At 38.3% G+C, this 27,454-nt stretch overlaps 1 protein-coding gene across 1 annotated transcript in view; it reads right to left on the bottom strand.

The window, feature by feature from the left end:
- INTS4 (integrator complex subunit 4) overlaps nucleotides 1-27,454 on the bottom strand; it is a 114,486-nt gene that overhangs the window by 33,679 nt on the left and 53,353 nt on the right. The window contains exons 9-13 of the mRNA XM_044258455.1: nucleotides 19,798-19,869; nucleotides 17,881-18,055; nucleotides 11,090-11,295; nucleotides 3,495-3,637; nucleotides 483-598 (exon numbers count right to left, since the gene is read on the bottom strand). Coding sequence (XP_044114390.1) covers nucleotides 483-598; nucleotides 3,495-3,637; nucleotides 11,090-11,295; nucleotides 17,881-18,055; nucleotides 19,798-19,869 — 712 coding nt within the window. The remainder of the gene's footprint in view (nucleotides 1-482; nucleotides 599-3,494; nucleotides 3,638-11,089; nucleotides 11,296-17,880; nucleotides 18,056-19,797; nucleotides 19,870-27,454) is intronic.

Below are 27,454 nucleotides of genomic sequence, written 5' to 3'. Positions count from 1 at the left end.
TAAGCAAAATATTTAAAAATAACAACAAAATAAAATAACAAAGATGCCTGGCTTTGAATTCCACATGTGCTGCTTGGGGAGTTATTCAGCCTTTCTAAGCCTCAGTCTCCTCATCTGCAAACTGGGAATAATACCTCCTTCCAGGGGTGTTTGGGAGATTTACATATGTAAATATGCATATTCACATATACATGGTAAATGTATAAAGCATGAAACAGTGTGAAATATAATAGGTGCTGAACAAATGGTTTAAAAAAACTAATAATAATAGTATTAAATAGCAAATGTGAACTATTGTGAAAACAAGAATGAAAGCTACGAATAACAACTATTAGGCTCCCTCAGAATATATTCCTCATTAAAAGAAATGAAAAAAATTAAACCTAGGACCGCCCCCTCCAAGTTACACTGCAGAAAAAGATGCCAGAACAGCCCACCAAAATCAGCCCAGTCTTTCCCAGTTTTATCCTTGCAGAGGATACAAGCTGGATCATCCATGTCCGGTTCAGCTGTGTCAAAAAACGGATGTGTGCTCAGGAGTTCTGGCACCAAGGGAAGCACCAGGGTTGGATGCCGACTTCCCAGAAACTTCAAGCACCTGAAACAAACAAAACGAGAGTCCACCTTAGTAACTTAACAAATGCTTTAAAAAGTACTGGGGATTGGAATCAGAAAACCTGATTCAGAAATGCAAATTCCCAACCACCCATTTTTGGTAACCTCTATGACCTCAAATAAGTCCTTCAATTTTTCTGGAACTCAGTTCATCTAAAAACAATTGCTATTATTAAGGAGCTGATATGGCATAAATTACTACTGATTATTTAACCAACAGCTATTTTCTCCAAATTCCTTGCCAAGAGAACACTGATTTTGCTCAGGTATCAGGTAGGTGCTCAGAGAAGGGAGACTCAACCCAACGGCTCAAGCACTAGTGGTTTAAACTTTACTACCTTTGCAGGAAGTAAAGTAACCCATTCCTGCTCAAAGGAACAAGAAGGGAAGTCTGGTGGGGAGCTACTCAGGAATGTTCTCCTAGACAAAAAAAAAAAAAAAAAAATGTGTGAGAAGGAATGCCCTTTCCTTTCTGCCTTAAGATACTGTTTTATGAGGCAGCCATCCTGCAACTATGAGAAAAATGCCAAGAGAACTGCAGAAAAACCATAGTGTTAATAACCCTGTTAAGCTGTTAAATGACCAATCCTATAACTTGACTTCCTGATTTGTAATGCCAAAAAATTAGACTTCATTGTTTAAACCACTTTTAATCGTATTTCCCATTACTTGTAGGCAAAAGCAGTATAACTGATATCCTGGGCGAAGTTCTGAAATCATAAGTGACCTGACCTGAAACATGAAAATGAGTAACTGTGTGGCCTTGGGCAGACAGGCTTCTCACCTACAAAATGGGATTAAAAAATCCTTACCTCATAGAGTTGCTATAAGCATTAAATGAGATAATGAATAAAAATTACTCAACAAAGAGTGTCACAGAGTAGGAACTCAATTAGGTATTATTAAGTAGCTATTAGTTAACTATTATGATGACATGAAAACCCTTTATAAGCCATGGCACCACATGGCTTATACCACTACATGGCACTGGTAACTAAGCATTTGTATTATCATTTTTTAAGTTCTGTTTTAGAAGGTGTGCCGAACTGAAAAGAAATATAAATCCTTATCTCTATTCTTGTGGAGTTTATAATTCAGCTGGGCAAAAATGATGAACACTACAAGGCAATGAACTACCAAATGAATGATACTCCCCTGCTTTCCACTTGTCAAAGGTAGAGGAGATCACCATGATCAGAAGTTTCACAAAGAAGAAAGGACTTCCCCAGGGACTGGAGAACAAACAGACTGGCAATAGAGAGAAAGAAAGCACCAGGAACAAATTCATGGATATATGGAGTAGGATAGGTATCCCATTTAAAACACGTGATATTGTTAGGAAAGTATACTTTTCCCCAGTTCTGCTTTTCCTTCTATGAGAAAAGAACTGAATGGCTAATTTTCTGAACTCCCAGCCCTTTTACTCATTGTGTTTCAGGGGACATTGTAAATCTTGTAGTCTGGCCTCTAGGTGCCATCTCTTTATCTCCTATTTTGCTCAGGTCGCTCAAGCATCTGGGCCTCTCTGAAACTGGACTTCAATTCTGATTTGTAATATTTTTCCTAATCATCTATCTACCTACCTACCTACCTACATATTCCCTACTTCTTTCCATCCTGCTATTTGAAAGCTAGGCCTCTGAATTGAATCCGTTTTTAACTCTCCATAGCACCAACACAGCAATTGGGTTATAGAGCCAAGTGCTCCAAGCATTTGCTGAATGAACTAAAGCTATATAAACATAACAAACTACCTCCCCTCCAGGTTTTCATTTATGTATCTACCTTTAAAAAATGTCTTAAAAACATGCCACTGTGATTAGTCCTTCCCTCTTTATCACATACTTTTTTGGTATTCCTAAATAAAGCCAGAAGAAGAAATGAAAAATCAAATGATTATTAGAATAGGCAACTTCAAAATCCTCTGGAGCACTATAAACACTACAAGGGGAAGGAGCTTTCAGTCTACAGTCACCAGTAAAGACAGTCTTAAATAAATACTCTGGATGAACCAAATAACCACCTGTCTTACTGTAAGGCAAGAAGAATGTTCTGTGAAACACTCCATAACAATCCCTTCCATCAAGCAAAATTAATCATGACTTCTGTGTCACCCCAGATACAGACACTGACACCGGTTTTTCTTCCTACTACAAGACCCACACCCCAAGAACTGAGTGCTCCTTGAAGACTCCCCTGGTGTTTTCAGTCTTAAACAGATCTTGCAAGTACCTGATCTGACCCACAGTTTTTCTACTTTTAGTAACAAATTTTTTCGGAAAATCCAATAAACTATACCATTGGAGTGATCTCATCACATAAGCTCACTTAAATACGTGGAGCACGATTACAAACATTTTATAATAAATGTCTGCGAGTCGTTCTTCAAACAGCAATTCATGAACAATGTCAATTTTGACTCTAGTCAGTAAAGGTAGAGGTAATCAAGGGAAAAAATGAAGTGGTTTTCCATCTGTAGACAAAGTGCCAGTCCTGCCTCTCATCTCTACAATGCAGCTGTGATCATTCAGACAATGCAAAACAGACAAAGAAGTGATTAACAGGATAGAGGAGCAAAAGGAATCTAATCAACTCATCTCTGCCTGCAGCACTTACTATAGGGCTGGGCACATAGTGAATGTACAGTAGCAGGGCACATACTATCTGCTAAGAGGATGGATGGACAAATAAATAAATAATCTAAAATGGGATAGTCAATTTAGGAATCAGACTCCTGAATGTTAAGCTGAATCAGGTTGCTAAATTGAAGGCAAACTGAGGGCCATACCATCAATCTATGATGATCCACTACTGAATAATTCAATATACATTTACCACATTACTGGACCCAGTGAGCAAATGAGCAAAAAAGTCCTTACTTCCATATGGAGTCCCTATCAGTAGGGTACTTGGTTAAATTTTTCAGCAGCTCCACCAGTGCAAGATGAATCCCTTCTTTGGTTGAAACATTAGTACAGCACAAAAGTTCATGAAGAGCCTCTCGAATATCTCTGGATGAATCCTTTAAAAAAAAAAAGTAATAATAATAATAGTAGCAATCACTGAATTTGCTATTACAGGAGAGTGTATAAGTTACAATGGGACTACAGGGTAAAGAGTCTCTGAATTTTCTTGGAGGCGAGAGGCTAGGAGTTGAGAAGACTTCACAGAAGAGGTAACATTTGAATTCAGATTTGAAGACTTCATTCATATAAATAAAGTTTGTGGCCAGGGCAGAGTAAATAAAAAGACAGTGTTATAAGATGATGTTGGAGAAATGGCCGTTTCTCTTCCCAATATCTACTCTACCTCACCAAAGTGACTGGAAAAGGTCACCAACAACTTCTTAAAGCTAAAAGATATGGATGCATATCAGTTCTATTCCTCTTGGCTATCTCTGTAGCATTTGTTGTCAGTTTTTCGAAACTTTTTTATACAGATGTTTTGAAATATATACAAAGTAGAATTAATAAATTCCTTAGTTTCAACAATTAACTCACAGTCAATCATGTTTGATCTAAACCTTTACCCACTCCGCCCAACTAGATTATTTTGAAGTCAGAGAAATCACAGCATTTTATTGGTAAATATTTCCATAAATATATTTTAAGATGATTCCTTATTTTTAAAAATCACAAAACCCATATCCTGCCCTGCCTAAAAATGTAATAACTGCTTAATATCAACTATCCAATGAGTACTCAAATTCCTCTGACTCAAAAAGTTTGTTCTAGTCAGGAACCAACTAAGGACCACATATAACAATGTGGCAGTATGTTCCTTAAGCATCTTTTAATATGTAAAATCACTGTATATCTCACACTCTCCCCATGTAATTTCCTCTCTGTATATCCTGTTATGATAGTTAAGATTTAGAAGCTTGATCAGATTCACGTTCAATTTATTTTGTAAGACCATCTCACGGGGGTATGGTATACTTCCCTCAGGAACTATATGAGTCTGTTCCTCTTCTGTGATGTTAGTAACCACTGGTGATTACTGCCTAGATCATGAATCAACTGAAGTTGTAATACAATGATGTACAAATCCTATCTATCATTCTTTAATTTATTAACTGGAATACTTCTAAGAAGAGAAACTTCCCCTTATCAACCAGCTGGTTATCATGAAGTTCAGTTTGGGACTGATAGTTCAGATACAAAAAAGAAGGATTAATGCTTTATTCCTTAATTTACCAGTTTCCAAAATAAGAAGCTGATTACTAAACATCTTCCAAAGATGACTAATGCAGTGTTTTGTTTAAGTATCATTACAAAATCATGTATTTAAACATACTTGCAGTTAACAGTCCTTAATGATGTGTTATAACCCTTAATGATGTGTCTCCTGGGTCTTTCTGATATGATCCTCGAGGTCTTTGATAGCTAACTGCTCTCTGTATGATAAGGTAGTACAAACTCATCTTGTTACATTTCCTGCACTAGACCTGGAATCAGCCATTTCTCCTAGGAATTTTGATACCTTTTAGTGGAAATGCGATCACCAGAGCATTGTTTTAAGTCAGGTTTACTAATAAGAATTTTAATTCTGTAAAATTCATCCTTCTCAGTGAACACTTCCACAAGTTTAACAAATCCATATAGTTACATAACTACCACCTCCATCAAGATATAAAACACTCCTATCACCAAACTCTTCTGTAGTGTCCCCTTGTAGTCTAGCCCTCACCCACAGTCTCTGGCAACCACTGATGTACTTTCTGCTACAGTTTCATCTTTCCCAAAAGGTCAAAGAAATGGAATCACGAGTAAGTTGCTTCTTTCACCTAGCATAATGCATGTGAGAATCACCTGTGTTGTTACGTGTATCAGCAACCCGTTCCTTTTTATTACTGAGTAATACCGCATTGTACAGATGTACCCAGTTTATTGACCCATTCACCAAATCAAGGATTTGTGTTGTTTTTAGTTTAGAAATATTGTAAATAAAGCCATAATAAATATTTGCATACAGGTGTTTGTGTGAACATAAAATTTTCAATCCTCTTTAGGAAATGCTTTAGAGTGGGAATGTAGTATCAAGGTAAATTTACATTTAATTTTATAAAAAACTTCCAAATCGATCATTTTGCATTCCCATCAGCAATGGATGAGAGTGCCAGATGTTCCCCGTCCTCACAGCATTTGATACTGTCAACATTTCTTTGGTTTCTGGTTAGGCATTCTAATACGTGTGGTGTTGTAATACCTCTAATAGGTGTGGTTTTAATTTGCATTTCCCTAATGACTAATGATGTTAAGTATGCTTCACTTCTTTATTATTTGCACTGCTTATTTTCTTTCCTTAAGTACCATTCAAACCTCCTCCTGATTTTCTAATCAGGTGATTTGTCTTATGACTGAATTTTGAGAAATCTTCATATATTCTTTATCAGATATATGTTTTGCAAGTATTTTCTCCCAGTCTGTGGTATGTCTTTTCAAAAACATGGTTTTTTTTTCTCCTTTGACTTAGAAAAACAGAAATTTGGGGCACATGGGTGGCTCATAAGTGTCTGCCTTTGGCTCAGGTCGTGATCTCAGGGTCCTGGGATGGAGCCCCATGTTGGGCTCCCTGTTCAATGGAGAGTCTGCTTCTCTTTCTCCCTCCGGCCCTCTGCACTGTTAGTGCTCTCTCTCTCTCTCTCAGATAAAATCATAAAATCTAAATAAAGAAGAAAGAAAGAAAAACAGAAATTTACTGTCTCCGTTCTGGAGGCCTGAGTCCAGAATCAAGATATAAGCAGGGCTGTGGTGCCTGGGTGGCTCAGTGGGTTAAAGCCTCTGCCTTCGGCTCAGGTCATGATCCCAGGGTCCTGGGATCAAGCCCCACATTGGGCTCTCTGCTCCGCAGGGAGCCTGCTTCCTCCCCTCTCTCTCTGCCTGCCTCTCTGCCTGCTTGTGATCTCTGTCTGTCAAATAAATAAATAAAATCTTTAAAAAAAAAAAAAAAGATATAAGCAGGGCTGCTTCTTTCTGAGGCTATGAAGGAGAATTGAGACCAGGCCTCTCCCAGCTTCTGGTAGCCTTGGCATTCCTTGGCTTGTAGATGGCATTCTCTCCTCTCCATGTCTTCACATCACCTTTCCTCTATGCATGTTTCTGTATCTAAGTCCATCCCACCTTTTTTGTACAGTTTATACATTAAAGGCATTATATACATTTGATTTGATCCAATTCTCTCTCTGAATTGTGGTAAAATACACACAACATAATATTTACCATTTTAAGTCAATGTACTTTTTAAGTGTACAGTTCTATGGCATTAGATACATTTACATTGTTGTGCTGTCTTTGTAAAAAAGACATCTTAAAGATAAAAGTATCTTTTTGAAGAGCTTTTAAATTTTGATAAAGTCCAATTTATCTAGTTATTTCTCTTATGGATTAAGTTTTTGGTGGCCTAACTAAGAAATTTTTGTCTAATCCAATGAAGGTCACAAATATTTTCCCCTAAAAGTTTTACAGAATACTTTTTTAACTTAAAATTTTTAAATTTAAAATTTTAAAAAATTTAAAAATTTAAATTTTCTAATTTTATAGAAAATTTAGTTTTATTTAATACATAAGAAATCAAACTAAAAATTTTAAAGGATGCATATGCATCCACAGAGCAAAACCTAAAATTCAGAGACTTCTCCAAAGCTAGGTTGGAGACATGCCTTCTTTATTCTCCGGGAACCCTCTTTCAGCTTGCAGGTCTCTCAATTCTTCACTCTGTACAGTTACTGGTGCCAACACTTTAACAAACACATCTGACCATGTTGTTGCTCTGTTTAGGAACCTCAGTTGGCTTCCCCACATCTCTTCAACAAAGCTCAGGCTCCCGGGCATGCAAGCAAGATCCTTCACAATCCATTCTCGGCTCACTTCTCCCTCAGAGTCACGTGAATTTCTCAACATCCCTGTCCATGCTGTGCCATTTCTGCCCTCCCAGCCTACACCTGTGGCCACATGCTAGTGCTGTGGCTAGAATGTCATTCCTTGACTTATTTTTAATACTATCTTGTAATTACTGGCTTATACTGCTCCCTGCCTTCTCTATGAAACTGTGAGTGACTCAGAGGTAACAGCTAGTACTGTCTACTTTCACATCCTCAGAACCTAGCACAGAACCTGGCTCTGCAAAAATAAATAAATACATAAATAAATTTTTAAAAAATCAGTAAATGTTTGCTGATTGACTTAATCAATATTACGAACTACTACCATGCTAAGCATTTTACATGAATTCTCTTTCCATTCTTATAAGAAGCATACGAATATGTGGAATTATCCTCACTTTATACATGAGAAAACCAAGTACCAGAGAGAATTAATAATTTGTCCAAAGTCACAAAGCTGATAGGATACCCTGAATAACTTTCAGGTGCTCTTCCCTTAACAGGATTTTCAAAGCTCTGCAGGAGCTGGTCCCATGCGCCCCTCCAGCCTAACTCTTCCCTCACACTAGCTCTGTTACAGCCAGGCCCTCTTTTGGTCCCTCCACTATGCCATATCTCCTTCCACCTACCATCATTTCTAAACTTGCTGCTCCTCTGCCTGGTATATTCTTACACCCCATACTCCCAACTTTTCCTACCAAATTAGGGTCTAATTCCTTTTTTAGAGATCAGCTTTAGAAGCTGTCCCTGATTGCTACACCCCCCCAGCCCCCAAAGACTAAGTGCTTCCATGACAGACGCCCATAGGACCTCACTCCTTTTTGTCATGTGCTCCTCATTCAGCTAATTATTAGACCTTCATTTGTGTCATATTTGTCTATCTCGCTCATACCTAAATTGTAAGGTCCATGAGAGCAGTGCCATGGTTTCTGCTCACTGGCATAGTGCCTGGCACACAAAAGGTGGGCAATAAATACTAACAAATAAACAACAAACAAACAAAAACTCAGGTAAAAAGATCAGGGACCAAAGACAGGGACTGACAGTTCAATTCAGCTCTGTCTGGTTTTACACGTTGTCAACTTACCCATCAGATAAAATGTTTCCTGTATGAACAAATCACCACCATTGATAGGTGGTATCAAAAAAACAATATTCAAAGAATAAGAGAACAATTTTGACTATGTTCCTTAAGAAATTCCTATTTATGCAGCTGACTGTGCAGATTTGTTTTAGGACAAGTTTACAAAGCATCCACTCTGTAAAGTTACCACAACAAACCCTGAAAGGAATACGGTAAGCGGTACAACAAGGTCACTCTCCTTAGGTAGCTCATACTCACATCAGGGAGAAGGAATTGAGACAAAACCTGCCATTAATGATAAAATGGGAAAACTATAGTAAGAAATGCATAAGCGGGACGCTTGGGTGGCGCAGTTGGTTGGACGACTGCCTCCGGCTCAGGGCGTGATCCTGGAGTCCCGGGATCGAGTCCCACATCAGACTCCCAGCTCCATGGGGAGTCTGCTTCGCTCTCTGACCTTCTCCTCGCTCATTCTCTCTCTCACTGTCTCTCTCTCTCAAATAAATAAAATAAAATCTTTAAAAAAAAAAAAAAAAAAAAAGAAATGCATAAGCATGCTTATGGCTCTGTGAACAATCAATACATCAAAACATAGCTTGGAACAGATCTCAGATAGTTAGCAAACATTTCCTGAGCATCTAGCAGTTTTCAGACACTACAAGGCACTAGAAATAAAAAACTGAAAGAAGTCAGGATCGTGCAAAGCTCTCAGTCTTGTGAAATAAAGAATTAAATTGTCAAAACCATCCTAATATACACTAGACACAGGGTGACACAGGAAGACAGAGGAGTGCTACTTAACCCACTTGGGGTGGAGTTACTTAGGGAACACGCTGCCTAATAGAGATGAGAATAAGCAGAAGTCTACGAGGTGAAAAGTGGCAGTTTTTGCAGGCAGAGGGAAAAAAAGAGTGAAAGAAAAATGGTGAGGAAAAGCATGATGATTAGGGGAGTGACTCCAGTATCAAGTTCAAGATGAGGAATGGTGGGAAAGAATTCAAAAAAGGAAAGGTGGGGCTAGGGTAGAGAGCTCACCCAAGGAAAATAATGCATAGAATGCAAGCTTATCTTCTTAGGAAAAAATGAGTGAAAAATTATAAACACAGACTTATAATTCAGGAAAAATCTTACCAGAAGTGCTAAGCAGCTGAGAAAACTGATGGGGAACTTCAAAATCAAAGCACCCAATCTGTTTTTTGAGTATGGAGCAGAAATCTGTAATAATGACTAAAACACCCAATAACTATCTTTTTCACAATATCTGAAAAACCAAAACCAAACTGAAACAAGAAGAAACCCAGAGGCCAAATCCCATTTATTAATATTCTGAAAAACATCAGGACTCACAAATAAAATCCAGATACTTTAGAAAAATAATTCAAGAGCCACATCGAGTTGTACAGCTTGGGAGGCAAATCTGTGTTCATATCGTGGCAGCGCCACTTACCAACAGTGTGACCTCAAACAAATTACTTTCTTCTCTGTAAAACTCCAGGATTGAATGAGTTGATTCCCTAAGATCTGTTCCTGCTATAACATCCGAAGATTAACTAGAAGCATTAAACCAAATCAAAGGCTGAAAAGAATTCTTCATTATTTAGCCCCTGCCTTATCTATAACCACTTTTCCTCCAACACTTCAGCTCCACGCTGCTATTACAATGAATTCCTTTAATTCCTTTTTTTTTAAGATTTTATTTATTTATTTGATAAGAGTGAGAGAGGAAACACAACCAGGGGGAGTGGGAGAGGGAGAAGCAGGCTTCCCGTCAAGCAGGGAGCCCCATGTGGGGGCTTGATCCCAGGACCCTTGGGATCATAACCTGAGCCAAAGGTAGATGCTTAACAACTGAGCCACCCAGGAGTCCCTCCTTTTAATTCTTTAAATGCATCATACCCACTCTTACCTCTGGATCCATGGACACTGCTCCCTCTGGTGCCCTTCCACCCTACCATCAGTGCCATTTCTTCCTAAGAAAGGGCCTTACCAATCTCACTACTCCTCCAAGTGTCCACTACCGTATTCCTTCTTCCTTCCCCATCTACAACCTTACCGCAGGGATCCCTGTCCTTTCCTGATGACAGCAATGCTAAGCTTTCTTTGAGTTTCCTGTTTAACAGCAAGTCTCCTCTACCTTGGAGTTGTGTGCTGAGAAGGCCGAACTGCACTGCCCATATACTACTGCATCACCAGTACCCAGAACAATGCCTGGTTTAAAGACTGCTTATTTATTTGAGAGAGAGAGAGAGAGAGGGCATGCATGGGGGCAGGGGAGGTAGGGGCAGAGAGAGAGAGAGAGTCTCAAGCAGACTCAGTGCTGAGTGTGGAGCCTGACATGGGGCTCGAGCCCACAACCCACAACCCTGAGATCATGACCTAAGCCGGAACCAAGAGTAGTACGTCCAACGGACTGCAGCACCTAGGTGCCCCATAGTGCCCGGTTTACAGATAAAGTGGCTCTCCGTAGGTACCGATGAAGAAATGAGTAACAAACTGTTAAGACTCACCTCTAACACAGCCAGGACAGTGTCAAGCTGATCCTCTCGAAGAGTGATATTGTTGGAGATTTTTCTCATGGTGTGTATGGACTGCAGACGTACTTCCTCGATTTCATCATTAAACATGTCAACCAAGAAATCAAGGCACTTCTCCGCAAAAGAGGGTGAAGACTGGGCCAGCATGCAGAGAGCCTCCACAGCAGCAATGCGGACCTCTAGACAAAAGGGGACAAATAAGGCTGTGCATTAGGTGATGAGCCATGGGACAAATCCAAGGATTCCTTCTCTTTCTCGTTTAACTTTCTACTCCTCTCCATTAACAAACTCTCTCTGGGAGATCTCCTCCATGCCCACAGACTCAGCTACCACCTTCACAGTGATCTCAGAACAAGGACTTAGGTGTCACGGGGACTGAGGTTTAGATCCTGACATGCAGACGTGATCAAGTCACACGTCTGTCTTCAGTAACTGCACCTTGAAAACAAAGTTCTTGTTTACCTCAGTACAACAACCACTGTTCTCCACTCAGTACTTTTTTCAAAAGGCAAATTTTAAATAATTAAGATTAAAACAGACTAGATATCATGTTCTCATCTTAGAGATAAGATTCAGCAAAGTGAATTAACTTGCCTTAAAATGAGTGAGAGCAGAGATAAGACTAGTACCCAGGTCTGCTGATTCTAGACTAGCATCATGTAGTGGTTAAGGATACATGCTTTGGAACGTTAAAGGTCTCACAGTAAATTGTGAAGAGTAATTCCTCCACTAATTTGAAGGGTGATCTTGAATAAGTAACTTAACTTCCTAGCAACCTCAATTTTTTCACCTTCAACAGAGATAATACATATTTCCTTACAGAGTAGTTAGAGGCTGGGGTATGTTAAAAGCTCAGTAGATCTTAGCTACAGCACAGGTATGGATCTTACAAGCACCTGGAAAACAGAGGCATGTCTTCTACCCTCCTGTATGGCCTGAACACATAACAGTAAAGCCACTGATTCCAGAAAGCCCTTCATTCATTCATTAGAAATATTTCCTGAATGCATACTACACGCCCAGAGCTAAGAGCCTTGCTAAGAGCCTTAGGAAAACGCTAAGAGCCTTGATACAAAGATAAGAGGTAAGTAAGCTACAGACTATGCTCACAAGATTTCCATACATGCTTGTTCTGCTCCAAAGGTTCCCACATGGTTCTGCAACAAAACGTACAGTTTTTAAAAAGAAAGGAAAAAACCCCTCAAACTGTGGTTAAAACTCAGAAATATAATTTTTTTTGTGTGTAAGAAAGGTCTTACAGACACTTTAAAAGCAGAGTTACTACATTAAAGCGAGATGACTTGGGATTTTTCTTGGTAGCAATGAATTCTTCCCTTCATCAGAACTGAAAGATTTGCTACACTTCATAATAAGGTAATTTAAACATGAAATTGCTAACAATTACAAAGAAAGCCAGAAATGGGCCAAAATGTGTTAAATGCTGGGTCCTCTGCCTAGGGCTTTACCCATTACACCACACTAAATCATGTGTAACTCTTGCAAGTCCACAAAGTGAATCACAGAGACACTCCTGATCATCAGCAGATAATCAGTGTGGACCTAAGGGGATGCAATTCTAAGCAGAAACAAAGAAACTTTTGTGTTGCTCTTTGTATGTGTAGTCTGGAAAATCAACAATTTCTACTGGACTCTTTGGAATGTTGAAAATGTATTACAGTCTCCTTAAGGGTCCAGGGCAGAGGAAAAGGAATCAGCTATGCTAAAGGGAAGGGGAAAAAAAAATCCTCTGGTGCCTTAACATGTGCAATCAAATCCTGGCTTTGTGCTTAGTACTGAAGACACAAGGGTGAACAAGAAAGAGATGGCCTCCCAGCGCCTACAGACAAGAATAGTTAATTGGATTACAAAGTGATTGATGAGCAGTACAGTAAAAAAGCACAGGGACTATAAGAAAATGCAAAAGCGGTATGTAGCCCACTAAGTTGGATCAGAGGAAGCTTTCTGGAACAAGTGACCTCTAAAACAATACCTAAGGGAGGTGCTAAGCCAAAAGAAAGGAAGAAGGCCTCCCTTCTAGAGGACTAAAAGAATGTATAATACTAGAGTCCGCAGCTAATGAAATAAGGCACTGTTTCATTCCCAGCAGCATGTCCCTAATTCACCCAGAATTTTAGAAATATAATAAGAAAGCCAGCATAACTGATACTGGTTATGATATATTTGCTTTCCAAAGTTAAGTTCCTTTAATTAGACCTTAGTGACAGTTAAGTGTCTGACTCTCAGTTTCCGCTCAGGTCATGATTGCAGGGTCATGAGATTGAGCCCCACATTGGGCTCTGTGCTCAGTGCAGCGTCTGCTTGAGATTCTCTCCTTCCCACTCTCCTTCCCCCACTCATTCTCTCTAAATAAATAAATAAATAAACAAGTCTTCAAAACAAAACAAAACAAAAACCTTTAGTGACAAACTTATGTAGAACTAAATAACATAAATATTAATAGTGATGAAATTCAATTTGCAAAATTAAATAGAGTAAAAATGCTTGCAGAAACTAAATAAAATAGGCTCTAGTTACTTGTCTTAGGATAAAATGGGTATTAATAATGACTTCTTTATTATGAAATACCATATAAAGTGTAATTCGTGTATCCAGTTCACAGAAAACAAAAAAGCAGAGGCTGCTTTAACTAATTTCTCTATACAAGTTTCCTCCATTATCCAAAAGAAGAGTGAAACAATGAAACCTTTCATTTAGGTGAAACAATGTAAAGCAGAGCGTAAATGATGTAAAGCAGAGTATCTCCCACTTTCCAAAAGTTCACTTTGTGTCACCTCACTTTTAGAAGACTTATATGGGTATGGTAATGACTTTTTTCATAAAAACGAAACTCCGTTTTGGATTTCTTTTGGTTAACAGAAACAGGTACTAATGTAGGTTTTTTTCATGAAAGCAAAGTGGCATAAAGAGAACTTTAAGGAAGTGGGGAAGACACCCATACACTGAAAACCTTATAGCTAACTAGAGAAGGAAACCCAATTCTTATATTTTATAACAGAAAATGATCTTTCAAAAAGTAATTCTTGCCCTTCTAAGAAGTTCTACTCTGAGGTAATTTTTTACAGGCATTTTAAAGACCTGGGTTCTAATCCTCTGATATAAATTTACTATAAAATTTGAACAATCAACATTATCTCTCCTGATCTGTTACAATTACTGAAAATGAGATAGTTGTAGTCAATAACCTCAAAACAATGACATTCTTTATGTGAGACAGATAGATATAATGGAAATTATACAAGAGCGTTGCAGAACTTCTTTCTACAAGATTTATCTATCTAAAACAACTAAAAACAGAAGTAAAAAACAGAAACAACAGTATTCAACACACTGGACATCAGACAATAAAGAATAATGATCCCTGAGAGGGAGGAAATAAATTAGGTAAGCTCCAGAATTTACCAGTTTATTTTCTGGGAAGCTTTTCCAGGTTCCAGGTCTCCCTGCATTGAGAAGATAGAGCTAGGAGTCTGGAAAGGCCAATGTGGACAGAGTGCATAAGGCAAAGTACCAAAATGGAGAGTACCACACATGGAGCACTTTGGAGATCTGCAGAGGGCCCTCCTCAAGTTATCAGCTGAGTCCTGATCTGTTAAGAAATTGAGGTCTGAGAAAGAACCACTAAGCAGGGCTATAGGGAACAATCTCCAAAGCTCATAAATGGTCTACAACTGCTTCTTCAGAAGAGTTTGTTTGAGTTGGGAGTAAAATGAGCCTTAGACTAAGTGCTGTTTCAGTTCCTCTTAACAAAGTTTAAAAATAATTCCTGAAATAAATGCATCCCAGAACTAAGTTCAAGAATGTAGGACTATAACAATGTTCATTACCCAACAAAGTAAAATTCACAATGGCTGGCATTCAATTGAAAATTGCTAGCTATGCACAGAAGTAGGAAAATATACACAATAAAGAAAAATCAATCAAAACCAACACAGAAATCACACAAACAAAGATTTAATAGACAAGAACATTAGGATAGTTATTGTAAATGCATTCTCTGTTGACAAAGTTAAAGGAAAGATCAAGGAGATTAAGCAGATACATGAGAGATACTAAACAAACCCAAATTCTAATTGAATTGATATGAATGAAAACTACAAGGTTGGAGATGAAAAATACACTGGATGGGATTAAAATCAGAATACAGATGGCTGAAGAAAAGATTAATGAACTCCCGAGACATAACAATGAATATTATCCAAAAGGAAATGAGAAAAACAAAAAAAATCAGGATGGGGGGCAGCTGGATGGCTTAGTCGGTTAAGCATCTGACTCTTGACTTCTACTCAGGTCATGATCTCAGGGTTGTGGGATTAAGCCCTGTATTGGGCTCTACACTGGGCATGGAGCCTGCTTAAGATTCTCTCTCTTCCTTTGTCCCTCCCCCCACTACTTCTTAAAAAAGTAGGGGGGATGGAGCATCAGTAAGTTCCAGGACAACCTCAGTAGTCTAATATATGTGTGTCTGGAGTCACCAAAGAAACATAAGACCACAAAATATATGAAGAAGTAATGGCCCAAGATGTTCCAATGTGATGAAAACTATAAACCAACAGATCTAAGAAGCAACAAACTTCAAGCATAAGAAACATGAAGAAATGTCACCAAGACACATCACAATTAAACTGCTTAAAACCGATGACAGAGAAAAATCCTAAAAGCAACTGGAGATAGATAAAGAAGATGCAGTATATGCATACAATGGAATATTAGTCAGCCATCAAAAAGAATGGACCACTGCCGTTAGCAACAACATGGATGGAACTAGAGAGTATTATGCTAAGCAAAATAAGTCAGTCAGAGAAAGACAAATACCAAATGATTTCACTCATATGTGGACTTTAAGAAACAAAACTGATGAGCACAGGGGAAAGGAAGGAAAAGTAAGATGAAAACAGAGAGGAAGGCAAACCATAAGAAACTCTTGACTATAGTGAAATGAGGTTTGTTGGAGGGGAGGTGGGAGGAGTGATGGGGTAATTGGGTGATAGGCATTAAGGAGGGCACTTGATGTAATGACCACTGGGTGTTACACAGGACTCATGAATCACTAAAATGAAACTAATAATGTATTAATATACTTAATAATATACATTGTTATATTATTATTATTAATTAATATATAATACATTAATATACTTAATATATTAATAATATATACTAATAATATATTATAATTAACTAACTTGAATTTAAATTTTAAAAAAGCAACTAGAGAAAGACACATCATGTAAAGAACAAATATAAAGAATGGCAGCAGACTTCTCAACAGAAAGAGTGCAAACAGGAAAATAACATGGCAGGGTGGGACACACACACACACACACACAACCCCACCTTATTTTTTTTTTTTAAGATTTTATTTATTTATTTGACAGAGAGAGATCACAAGTAGGCAGAGAGGCAGGCAGAGAGAGAGGAGGAAGCAGGCTCCCTGCTGAGCAGAGAGCCTGATGCGGGACTCTATCCCAGGTCCCTGAGATTATGACCTGAGCTGAAGGCAGCGGCTTAACCCACTGAGCCACCCAGGCGCCCACAACCCCACCTTATTAAACTGGAGTTCAATTTCCAGTGAAAATATCTTTCAAAAATGAAGGTGAGAGGCGCCTGGGTGGCTCAGTCAGTTGAGCATCAGACTCCTGATTTCATCTCAGGGCTTTGAGACTGAGCCCTGCATTGGACTCCATGCTCAGTGCAGTCTGCTTGGGATTCTCTTCCCTCCCCCTTCCCTCCCTCTCTGTCCCTCCCCACTCTTGCACACTTTCTCTCTAAAATAAATAAATAAAATCTTTAAAAAAAAAAAATGAAGGTGAAAGAAAATCTGCATTAATCAAAATAATAAAGGCTTTGAGGTCAGACACCTGGTTTAAATCTTGCTTCTGTCTCTTACTGGCTGGGTGACCAATAACAAGTTATTGTTATCAATATCAGTAATATCAATTTTTATTATCAATTATTAAGTGCTTATTATAAATGGGTCATGTATTTTTTTTAAAGATTTTATTTATTTATTTGACAGACAGAGATCACAACTGGGCAGAGAGGCAGGCAGAGAGAGAGGAGGAAGCAGGCTCCCTGATGAGCAGAGAGCCCGATGCAGGGCTTGATCCCAGGGCCCTGAGATCATGATCTGAGCCAAAGGCAGAGGCTTAACCCACTGAGCCACCCAGGCGCCCCAAATGGGTCATGTATTATGCCAAGTATTTTGTGCACATATAATCTCGTTTAATTCTCACAATTCAGAAACGCTAATTATTAACCTTGTTTTATAGAAATACTGGAAACCTAGATTGACTGAACCCAAAGTCCATGCTCTTAACCACTGTATTTTACCACATGGGCCTCACATCTGTTTTTTTTTTTTTTTTAATTTTTTAATTTTTTTAAAAGATTTTATTTACTTATTTGACAGACAAAGATCACAAGTAGGCAGATAGGCAGGCAGAGAGAAAGGAGGAAGCAGGCTCCCTGCTAAGCAGAGAGCCTGATGTGGGCCTCGATTCCAGGGCTCCAGGACCATGAGCCGAAGGCAGTGGCTTTAACCCACTGAGCCACCCAGGTACCCCATACTTGGGTGGTACTTCTGGTACTTCAGGTACTTCTGCTTTTAAAATTAAGTAATAGTAGGTACTTCATGGAGTTACTATGAAGACTAAATGAGACCCTTCATGTACACTAACCAGTGCAACACCTGATCCATGGCAGGCACTCAGTAAACGGCACAGTTAAGATGCAGTCATACTTACCATACATCTCATCTTCCAATCCATGAACAAAGGCTCCACAAGCTCCTGACTCAATCAAGTTCACAGCTCCTGTATCTATTTCTTCCTTGGGAGCATCATCTCCCCACTTTCTGCCACTGGAAAACTCTCCTGAGCTGTAAAGCTCCTTGGCACGTTCATGTGCAGTGCGTTTTCTCTGTATAGGACAATGACAATTAGCACTTGCAGGAAGTTCATGAGGGAATGGTAAGATGTATTCTGAGAACATGGGAAAACAGGAAATATGACTGCTTTCTGACAGTCACATTAAAAAAAAAAAAGTACTCAATCAATCAGAACAAAGAAATGCAAACTGAATGTCAAGAAAAGCCAAAGGTTCACAGGTCTGTCACAGTGGATGTAATCTTATTAAAGATAGCAAAAGAATGTGCCGATCAGGTAAGTGGTTATGTTTGTCACTGTGTACATAACACAGGAAAGGGAGAACCAGAGACATAAATAATAGCAGTGTCCCTCTAGCACCATCCTGGGTTGATAATAAACTGGCCCTAGAAAAGAATTTTTTTTAGTCCCAACAGAAGTGAGTCTGAATTTGGAAACACTGTGTTCTATTTGAGCAACATGCACTCACCATGCAACCTTCTGGTAAATTCATTTTCTGCCTAGAATGCCAAAGAGGGAATCAGCTAAAGAAAATATCCAGTCCAATCGACCATATGCATCTCATCATGAATAAACTGCCATTCTGCTTCATGTATCAGCCTTTTATGAACCTTCCTGGTGTGAGTCCACATCCTTATGGCTGAGCATCTCAAAGGCACTGGTGAAATATAGTACCCAAGCCTACAAAGATGTGGGCCAGACCCAGTAGTAAAGTTTGTACCTTGTGACATATCTTGGAAACCCCTGCATAACCCATCCTTCCACATTTACCATGACCATGCTGGTTTTTTACATTTCTACTCCAGCATACACAAAGAATACTTAATCACCAACCTCAAATGAAGGCAACACCCTTCAAGAAATCCATATGGCAATGTTTCATTAAGCATAAACAGAAACTGCTCAACCACTCCGAGAAATTTATCTTATGGAATGACTTAAAAGAAGAAAAGATCTAATATGCATGAAGATGATATTCCTTTATAATGGTAGAAAAATGGGAGAATCTAAATACATAAGATAGGGCTAAAAAATTATGTCACAACTACTTAATATATTACATAATCAGTAAAAATGCTAAGTATAAAGTTGACTATATAAAAAAAAGCATATGATGTAGTGATAAATAAAAAAGTAGACTATAAAATTATCTGAATATCTGAATACAATGATTCAGTGTTTAAAATATGCATAAGAGCTGGAGAGAAATACACCAAAATGAACAGGAGTCCTAGAGTAGTGTGAATATGGGTAAATTGTTTGCTTTCCTCCTATTTGTCAAAGATTCTGAACTCTTTATTATCATGTTTATAATTTAAAGATTAAGATAATGACAATATTGACTCATATTTAGTCCTACAATTACATCAGAGAATACGGTCAAGGCTGAAAGGCATTCCGTGCTTTGTTACTGTTCAGGGAAAGAATTTACTCACTCTTTCAGGGAAACTGCTGCAGAAAAGGACTGTCCTGACATGTCAGTCATATAGTCTCACAAAACAAGACCAGGTCTTTGTAGTTTCTAACAAACAGAAGTTAATCTTACCTTTTCTTTGTAAAACACAATCTGTGCAAAGTATTACATTAAAATAATTTAAAATTTAATGAAATAACTTGTAATTCGGTTCAAGTTACTAAGACTTATGCTAAAGTATAATCTAGTCACCCAACATTTAATTGATAAATATCTAGGCTGCAAAATTAAATCAACACAGCTTGCAGATAGCTGATATTAGTTACAGAAACCCAGTCTGAATAACAAAGAATTCAAGTTACCCTAAGATCAGACATGAGCTTCTTGTCCAGTGTCTGCTCCAAGAAATGAGAACTGACTTGTTCCATTGAACCCTGTAAAAACAAAGAATCAAGAGCAAATTAAACAACTTTTAAGGTCTGAATATTATCTTAAAATTCAAAGTTTGCAGCCAACTTAAATGCATAACAATAACATTTCTTGACAGTAAAGATGCTTACAGGTTCTGAATCATCAGCAAAATAATAAAAACATTAGCAGCAGCAGCTAGCAGCTAAATAGAGCTTACTATGTCATACACTGTTTATACATGTATTAATTTAGTTATCCTATGAAGTAAATACTATTATTAGTCCCATTTTATATATTGGGAAAAAAGAAAAGAAAGTTAAAAAAAAGGCATAAAAAGATTAAGTGACTCATTTGAAGTCGTAAGAAGTATAATTTACAGAAGTAGGCTATAAACCCAGTTTCCCGAATCCTTTGCCTCAACTGCTACTCTCCACAGTCTCTGCATTCCTTTTCATTCTAGTTTTTCCATTCGTTTGTTCATTCAGTCACTCATTCAATTAAACAGATATTTATTTAGCTACCACTCAGTTATATGCCTACGGTTACCAGGAATAGCAATACAAAAGAAAGACATCAATGACCACACTCAATGACCTCACAGACTAGTGAGAGAAACTGACAAGTAAACAGATAACTGTATGATGGTATAAAATGTTACAATACACATATAAAGGTTCCTATGGGAAACTCAGAAAACAATCAGTGTAAAGAGGAGGAAAGGGAACTGGTAATCACAAGTACAAATGCATAAAAAGAGAATGTCATGCAGGAAACATCAAGTGGCTCTATGAATGGGACGCAGGACAGGGGAGCCAAAAATGAAGCAGGATGGTTAGGGATCAGATCATAAAGAGCCTTTGTCATGACCCTTTGTCATGTCTGTTATGGAACGAGTTTGCTATAATTCTGAATAACCAGATATTTTCTCAATAATGAGCTCAATGGTGTACAAAGTATTTTACTCATACTTTAAAAATTTACTTCTTTTTAACTTTTTTTTTTTAAAGGTATTATTTGTTTATTTGACAGACAGAAATCACAAGTAGGCAGAGAGGCAGGCAGAGAGAGAGAGGGAGAAGCAGGCTCCCTGCTGAGCAGAGAGCCCGATGCAGGGCTCCATCCCAGGACCCTGAGATGATGACCTGAACCGAAGGCAGAGGATCAACCCACTGAACCACTCAGGTGCCCCTAAAAATTTATTTCTATAAAATCCCATGAAGAAGGTAAACAATCCTGATTTTCTTTTCTTTTTTTTTTTTTTAGGTAATCTCTCTGCCTACGTGGGGCTCAAACACAACACTGAGATCAAGAGTCACATTCACTACTAAGTGAGCCAGCCAGGCACTCCAAATTATCCTCATTTTTTAGATGAGAAATTGAGGCTGAGAGATTTGGTAACTTGCTCATTTCAAACAAGGGAAAAACATAGATTTATACCTCATAAACATCATCTTAGCAGCTATGTGGCTAATTGACCAGAAAGAAATCAAAATGAATCAGAGACACAGGTTGGCAGGCTATTAGAGCAGGTCTTAGATATTCTTCAAGAATATACTGGCACCTTTCTCTAATTCCTAAGTTAGTAAATATGGAAATTCTTATAGAGGATCAAACTTCTCCAATCACTTTTTCCATAGAAACTTAAATGTTCTATGGCAATATCCTTACCCAAGTTAATAGCTTTTCTACAACTCCAGGAGAGCAACTGTTGTACTATTTTTACTTAAGTAGTTTCAAATCTACTTTTTCTTTTTTCTACATGGTACCATTGACTGCCTTCTTTGTTAAACAGATCTGATCAACATCAAATCTAACATTCATGTTTTTAATTCAAACATCAATTTTATGAATAAGAACTCTAAATTTTCAAGACCTCTCAACTTTCTTTTTAATTTCACCACCAGCATTAACAGTTGGCTTTTTTTACAAAATAAGTCAATCAGAGAAAGACAATTATCATATGATCTCCCTGATATGAGGAAGTTGAGAGGCAACATGGGGGGTTGGGGGGGTAGGAAAAGAATAAATGAAACAAGTGGGATCAAGAGGGAGACAAACCATAGGAGACTCTTAATCTCACAAAACAAACTGAGGGTTGCCGGGGCACGGGGTGGGGTAGGGAGAGGGTGGTTGGGTTATGGACATTGGGGAAGGTATGTGCTATGAAGTGTGTAAACCTGGTGATTCACAGACCTGTACCCCTGGGGCTAATAATACATTATACGTTAAAAAATAAAAATTAAAAAAAAAAAAAAAACAGTTGGCTTTTTAGGGGGCACTTTTTTCCTAATAAAGAATTAAGTTTCTGTTTTGTATTGTTTTTTAAATAAGCTCTACGCCCAGCATGGGGCTTGAACTCACAACCCTGAGATCAAGAGCCATGTGCTCTATTGGCTGAGCCAGCCAGGTGCCCCAAGAATGAAGTTTTAATGACATCACATTGAACTACTCTAAATCCCTAGTCTCAACAGCCCTCTCCAGTGCCTTTAGCTGAGCTTTCTCCCAACACAGTAGCAAAGAAAGGGTATTATCCAAATTCTAGCCTCAAAAAATTACGTTATCATTATTTGCAATAAATCTCATGTATTACCTGAGAATATGTAAACCTTTCCATTTTAGTCCATAATTACCAAGAGCCCTATAGCATAAAAATCTGCCTGAAAAATGTTGAGACCTAAACTAGTACAAACCCAGTAGAAATAGAGAAGGGAGCAATTCCAGAGCTGACAAGAAGGTCGAACTGGTAAGAGTTGATGATTCACTGGATATGAGACACAGAAAGAATTCCTAAATGCCTCTGGATTTTCAGCTGGATAAATGATGCCACATTCATGAAAGTGCTAGAGGAGCAGATGTGGACCAAAAAGATGAATTCATCATAAAGTACAACCCACAAATCAGAAAAACATCTACATACTTGTCTACTTTTTTTTTTTAAGATTTTATTTATTTGACAGAGAGAGATCACAAGTAGGCAGAAAGGCAGGCAGAGAGAGAGAGGGGAAGCAGGCTCCCTGCTGAGCACAGAGCCTGATGAGGGACTCAATCCCAAAACCCTGAGATCATGACCCGAGCCTAAGGCAGAGGCTTAACCCACTAAGCCACTCAGGTACCCCACTGTCTACTTTAGCCAAAACAAATACATGCCAGTAAGATCTCTCTGACTGTACTATTACTACTACTTAACAACCTGTATTTGTAACACCAAGAAAACCATGATATAATATTTAATAAACAAGTGTGTTGAACCTGTTTTCAGAACAAAACTGCTCAGTCATAGCTGCTCAACAATAACTTAAGTCTATGCACTAGCCTCTAGCTTCTACCCTGTTAGGTGACAAAGAAAAGTAAACCCTACCCCACCCCTCAAAAAAGGAGCTACCCCGTGAGATATAAAACAGCCACTAAGGGACGCCTGGGTGGCTCAGTTGGTTAAGCAGCTGCCTTCGACTCAGGTCATGATCCCAGTGTCCTGGGATCGAGTCCCACATCGGGCTCCTTGCTCCGTAGGGAGCCTGCTTCTCCCTCTGACTCTGCCTGCCACTCTGTCTGCCTGTGCTCGCTCTCGCTCTCGCTCTCTCTGACAAATAAATAAATTTTTTTAAAAATCTTAAAAAAAAAAAAAAAACAGCCACTAAGACATCTGCATGTGTACTGGGAAAGACTAGCTCTTATGGCTATGGACATAACAACCTATAATCTATCTGAAAATATTATCATTTTTTTAAAGTTTTTTTTATTTATTTACTTGACAGACAGAGATCACAAGTAGGCAGAGAGGCAGGTAGAGAGAGAGGAGGAAACAGGCTCCCCGCTGAGCAGAGAGCCCGATGTGGGGCTCGATCCCAGGACCCTGAGATCATGACCTGAGCCGAAGGCAGAGGCTTTAACCCACTGAGCCACCCAGGCACCCCTGAAAATATTATCATTTTTAAGGTTAAACACTTCTACAGTCTTATAAAAAAAGGTTTAGCCCTTCCTGAAAAGAGAAATTAAACATCTTAAAAGAAATCACTGAACTAAGGACTATATTCTAGATAGAAAACCAATTACCATAATCAGTTTCACAGTAAAGCTGTATTCTAAATTGTCCCATGGAGCTGCTTACCTGGCAATCAACTTTCTTTCTTTACCTCAGCAGGAAAGTTATGGATAACTGAAAACCCACCTTTCACATGGTTTTGAATTTTCTGAAACAAGCTACATCTGAAATTTTTCATCCTGCTAGAAGCCAAGGAGAATAGAGACTATTGATTTTTTGCACAAGATGGACTTAAATTTAAAGACTTATCATTCCATCTAAGTTCTTGAAGAACCTGGCTTCTGCTTTCCTCCTGAGTTTTATCTTGTTGCACATCCTCCACATTTAACATTATCTGCCCCCAAACCAACAAGTATTAACTGCTTATATTATATGATATTGTAGTTTAGTAAATTAGCATGCATGGTAATTGTACTCCTTCTGTATCTCTGCTTATATTTCTCCTTCCCAACTTATTTACCTAGTTAACTTATATTTACCCTTCCAAACTCAGTTTAGAAATCACCTTCTCCATGAAGCTTTCTTTCACTATGTTAGGTGCCCTTTCCTTGGAGTAGCAGGAAATGTAATTAACTGATTGCTTATGTCAACTTACCAGACTATCAACTCTTTTGAAGACAAGAGACTATGCTCAGTGTTTGTTGACTTGATGAACATGTATTCTGAAAACTATATGCAATTTATCTGATGACAGTTTTGTCTACTCAAGGACTGGAGTGGGAGAGTTTACCTCTGTTTACACAGTGGAACTAGTAAATCAGGGCATTAACAGTACAACCACAGTTCTCAATGTGTAACTAGACCATCAGTAGGAAGAGAATCCACATGGATTTTAGACCATGAAGTGTCATTTACTATCTATGTAGCCTCTGATAAGTTACATCACTTTCCTAAACCTTATTTTGTTACTTATAAAATGAATAATGGAACATCTACTTACAAGAGTTTAAAAGAAATCAAAATTATTTGCAAAAACTGAGTGTTTATGAGGGTATATATGTCTAAATATGTGCATATAACTAAAAGTGCCTAGCTTAGCAGGCTAAGGACTCTATCAATAGTAACAATGAGGGGCGCCTGGGTGGCTCAGTGGGTTAAAGCCTCTGTTTTTGGCTCAGGTCATGATCCCGGCGTCCTGGGATCGAGTCCCATATTGGGCTCTCTGCTCGGTGGGGAGCCTGCTTCCCTTCCTCTGTCTGCCTCTGCCTACTTGTGATCTCTGTCAAGTAAATAAAATCTTTTAAAAAAAAAATAGTAACAATGATTATTATCAGTAAGATTAAATTGTTAATTATTTTTGAAGTACAAACCTAATTACTTATATAATTTGGAGCTATCTGGATCAAATCATTGAATTTAAAACAGAAAGCACCTGACTCAAGTTAAAGTCATCTAAGTGGAAACCCTTTCAACTCACCATTGCAATTCATTATTCATATAGCTTTACATAGATAAATTTCAGATCCTGTGGGGTACAAAAATGGAAATGTGAAGGATCCTGCCTTAAGAATTACTCTTCTAGGGGTGCCTGGGTGGCTCAGTGGGTTAAAGCTTCTGCCTTCGGCTCAGGTCATGACCTCAGGGTTTTGGGATCAAGCCCCGCATCGGCCTCTCTGCTCAGCGGAGAATCTGCTTCCTCCTCTCTCTCTGCCTCTCTGACTACTTTTGATCTCTCTGTCAAATAAATAAATAAAATCTTTAAAAAAAAAAAAAAAGAATTACTCCTCTAAACTGCCAACTCAGATAAAGATTTATCACTGAATTATCCCTCTAAAACATCCCCTCACACATACACACACAGGATACTACAGATGCTCAATAAATGAATGATAGAATTGTCCTGAATTTTTAAATATTCACCAACCAAAACAAAGCTTAAAATGTGAATTCAGGGATGCCTGAGTGGCTCAGTTCATTGAATGTCTGTCTTTGGCTCAGGTCATGATCCCAGGGTCCTGGGATGGAGTCCTGCATGGGGCTCCTTGCTTGGCGGGGAGTCTGCTTCTCCCTCTGCCTGCTGTTTCCCCTGCTTGTGCTCTCTGACAGATACATAAATAAATAAAATGTGAATTCAGGGACACTTGGGTGGCTCAGCTTGTTAAACATCTGCCTTCAGCTCATGTCATTATCCCAGGGTCCCAGGAGTGAGTCTGGCATGGGGCAACTTGCTCAGCTGGGAGCCTGCTTTTCCCTCTGCCTACCGCTCTCTCTGTCTCTGACAAATAAATAAAATCTTTCCAAAAAAGGAGTAAATTCAAAACTGAAGTTAGTAACAACTGGTTTGCTTAACTCTGTATTTTATTACAGACAAGCAAAGTGATCTATAAGTAGCATATATTGAAGCCATCCAAATTTCTTATTATTCCATGAAAATACTCCACATAAGTTTTAGCAGTTACCCTATAAATCCTGGTCTTGCGAGTGGGCCTATCAGTGGATCTGTGTCCATACAGTTAGATTCAAAGTATTTAGCCAAAAATGTTACCAAGACTAGCAGAGCTAGAGGCCCTCAAAAGGGAAGTATCCAAAAAGAATCTTAGATTTTCTTCCTGTGACATATATGTGTGTGTGTGTGTGTGTGTGTATACATTACATACTATAACCACCTCCTACAATTACAAAGTCTAGTACTTTATAATTTAAAAGTATTTCCATCCTTAGTAACACATCTGGGCATCATGACAACCCTATGAGGTAAACATGAGGTAATACTATAAACAGCTTAACAGATGAGGAAACTGAGACTAGATCAAGTGACATGTCCAAGATAACAGTTATAAAATAGGGGTGAGTAGTAATACACCAACACTTTTTCTTTTATAAGACAGTTTATCTCTGAAAAGTTAAACTTTTTTTTTTTTTTTTTTAATTTAAACAAAGGTACCATGAATCACCAAAGGCAAAACAGAGGAAAGACACAAGCTAAAAGTCAGGAGATTAGGACCTGAAACACATTCTACAACTTTGTTATCGGTATAAGTTGAATCATTTACTTAACATCTCAGAACCTTAGTTTTCGCACCTGAAGAATGGCAATAAAAGCAATTATCAGGGTGCCTGGATGGCTCAGTGGGTTAAAGCCTCTGTTTTCAGCTCAGGTCATGATTCCAGGGTCCTGGGAACAAGCCCCACATAGAGCTCTCTGCTCATCAGGGAGCCTCCTTCCCTTCCTCTTTGACTACTTATGATATCTGTCTGTCAAAAAATTAATAAAATCTTTTAAAAGAAGTTATCTTGCTGGTTACTACAAAGAATAAATGAGACAATATAAATGGCCTGAGAACAAACTATCTAGGCCATAACAGGTGCTTAGTAAAGCAACTATTTTTATTATTATTTTCCTTTTTCTTTAGGCATGGCTGCCTCTTATACTAACAAGCTTAAACAGGCTTATCTTTAAAAGTCTTTCTAGTCTAAAAGACTACTTCTCCATGGGAAAGTGAGCCATTTCTTTTTATTTTTAGAAATACTAAGGTTTCTAAAAGTGTGTTATACCTGACCCTACCTGTAGTTTCTCAAAATATTTATACAAGTGTAACAGGCAATGTGTTCATTAAAGAAAGCAT

This window comes from Neovison vison, chromosome 7, assembly GCF_020171115.1.
Source record: "Neovison vison isolate M4711 chromosome 7, ASM_NN_V1, whole genome shotgun sequence".
Taxonomy (NCBI): Eukaryota; Metazoa; Chordata; class Mammalia; order Carnivora; family Mustelidae; genus Neogale; species Neogale vison.
This window is presented reverse-complemented; position numbering and strand designations above follow the sequence as displayed.